General features: G+C 31.0%; 1 protein-coding gene across 1 annotated transcript; it reads left to right on the forward strand.

The window, feature by feature from the left end:
* Positions 1–414: 414 nt before the first annotated feature.
* On the forward strand, positions 415–1,853 carry LOC111416594 (uncharacterized). The gene is made up of 2 exons (XM_071200784.1): positions 415–477; positions 543–1,853. The coding sequence occupies exon 2, from the start codon at positions 570–572 to the stop codon at positions 1,620–1,622; it is 1,053 nt and encodes a 350-aa protein (XP_071056885.1). The 5' UTR covers positions 415–477; positions 543–569; the 3' UTR covers positions 1,623–1,853.
* The last annotated feature ends 1,171 nt before the right edge of the window (positions 1,854–3,024 follow it).

Raw genomic sequence — 3,024 nt, forward strand, 5'->3', positions numbered from 1 at the left:
TGTATTTTCACCGTAGGCTTCCAATGGTGTTATCGCCTTGCAAGCCCTATGTTTATGAATCACATTTACTTTCTTCACTAATCAATAAATCATTATGTTGGACTAAAAATATCAGAAGTTCATATCGTTTATCTATATTAAATATGTAAAAATTTTTAATTTGGATTAATTGATAAATTTAGTAATGCTTGAAATGTAAGGTATTAAATATTTGAAATATCGTGAATGTCATATCTTATAGGAAATCGTTATTAATTAATCAAGTTATTATCAACGAAATAATGTATAAAATTCTTCCACTTTAAATACTTTTATGAATCAACGGAAATGTACCATCAAAATCGATAATTAGTCACTCACGTTATAAAAGCACAATGCTCGCCTCAATTTTACTATTCGCAAACGCATCGAAGAGTTGTTAATTTAAAACTAAATTCTTGATTCTCCTTACCTAGTTAAGTGAATTAAAAAATAATTGTAAGTATTATTTTGAATTTATAATTATTTAATTAATTTATATGTTCCCTTTTCAATTGAATTAGAAAAAGTTTGGCCGGGTTTTCAGAATTATGGAGGCCATTTCTTTCATACTTCTATTGGTTATTTCAATGGCATGTGGTAACCACCATGTTTCCGAATATTCGTCAAGTATATCAAACGAAGATGTCAATGATGCAGCTATTGAAGAAATTGAACGTTATATTCGTAAAATTCGTTATACTCAAACCGATTACGGCAACATCAAGATGAATCAAAATATGTCTGAAAATTCTACTGAACTAAAAAACGAAGAAACAACACATTCTAGACATTTATTAATATCGGACCTATTTCCAGAAGATATAAATTCCACCATACCTCTAATGGTACCGTATAATGATTCAGAGAAGATAGCTGAGGCAACTTTAACGCCAGCTACGTGGGATCATACCAATGTGCAAATTAATCCAAGTTTACCAGATGCTCACGCGGAAGAATCTTATCCAGTCAATCAAATTGGAGAAATCCCAATACTTCCAGCTCATGGTTTATCTGATCCAGTTCCTATAATAAGATTAACATTTGGCCGCTTCAACATCAATTATACCGATAACAAAATGAATACCACCGAACCAGTTATTGATAATAATATGCTCAAACAGGAAATAAATACAAATAACTCTGAAAGCTTGAGCCAACCACAAATATTATTCGACCTAATCGATAACACAAATGATTCTCTGGAACAAACGCCTAAAAATACGAAAAGTTTTAATATTGTCATACGTTTCAAAAGAAGTCTTAAAAGTAAGAGACATCGATGGTCGTCGATTCTAATTAATGGCGATTATTCAACTCCTCAACCATGCCAAAACTGCAGATCAACAGTCACGAGCAAGTCAACATCTGTAAACCTTCCGATAACTACAACTGAATCGATAACAAAACAAGTACCTAAAGATTATAACGTGCAGGTGAATAGTGTAACTAAAAATGATGAAGCACAAAAGGATCTGCCTTTATCTACTATAATTGCCCCAACATATCGACCATGCTTAACATGTAGACCAAGAACTACCAGTAAACCAGTATATACACCAAAAGGCCGAAATGGAAAAGGGCGTGGATATTACTACAAATAATATCTCTGAAAAGTTAGTGGACTGAATTGAATGAATTGTCTAACAACCGAATTGACAACATATGGACTATATCTATATGGCCAACATGCCACCATTTTTATTATTTTATTACTCTTCATGACTAAATATAGATCAAAATAATGTTTTCCATTATTCATAAAGAAACTTGATATTATTGTATATGTATAACCTTATTATATTATTGATTTTATACTAATCAAATAAAGATAAATCAAAAGCTATTTCTTTTTGTTATTGCTTCCTGGCTAAACGTCTGTTCATAGCTTCAACGTGCTAAGAACATGACAGCTTTGCGAATGATGACAGCTTATTAGAAAAGACATTAAAAATCTGTTTGCAAAATAAGGAAAAAAAGATTACAAGAAAGAGTTTTTGGCAACAAGGCAAAAGCATCCCTGGAGAATATTCAAAATGAATTTTTATTGAGTATCTTCTAAACACAATTATTTTCTTTATAGTGTGTGTGATTTTAATTGTCACGGCATATACCTCGACTATTGAATGATTATTTATGTAAAATTGAACCATACTCGATATCAGAGTATCTGAATTATAGTTGAGTTATAAGAAGTATAGTTTGAATTTTTTGTTATTTGGTCCTAAGGTATACTACTGTTTTTTGTGACGTTTGACGTTCTGTTCTTTATTTTATTTACGTCAATAAATGTATTATTATCATTATGAACGATTCGAAACATGTACCACTGGTACCGGAAATACGACAGGTTTCACAAACGTAGTTATATTTAGCCAGGCCCACACAATCTACATATTCTCTTCTCATTCCTGAAAAATTATAAGAGATTTGTAAACCACAGAACATCTTCGAAAATATTTAGATATCTTTAGATAACTTTATTTTATCAGAAATTATAAATTTTCTAGAATGGATATCGAATTATTTGACAGAAGCAACCCAACGAGCCATTCAGAAAATGGAAACTGTTGTAAAAAATAGGATATTCCGTTTTCATTAAATCATCCACTATAAAAAAAACTGGGTACCTACATAAAATTAGCTTTGTAGATTACAGCTGATGCATAAAGTCTTATTGTAATAACACCATCATAAAAATCCCATTTTATTTCACTTAAACCCGTAATGATCTTTCTTAATGTCATTGAAAAGTGCATTCGTTGCTACTGAAGGTTTCATTAAAAAATCGAAACACTTGGAATCAATCATAAAATTGACGTTACAGTGAGTTTATCTGCAGCTAACGGCTTACGCGGTTGCGTTGGGTTGTTGTTGGTTCTTATACCTACTTCAATAAGAGAGAATTTATTAGTGAGTCTTCCACACGTTTTTAATATTAACACTATTTCAATACTCAAGTTCAAGCCGATTCTTATGTTTCATACTTAATTTTAAAGGTTTAAT

The sequence above is a fragment of the Onthophagus taurus genome, unplaced genomic scaffold (assembly GCF_036711975.1).
Source record: "Onthophagus taurus isolate NC unplaced genomic scaffold, IU_Otau_3.0 ScKx7SY_14, whole genome shotgun sequence".
Taxonomy (NCBI): Eukaryota; Metazoa; Arthropoda; class Insecta; order Coleoptera; family Scarabaeidae; genus Onthophagus; species Onthophagus taurus.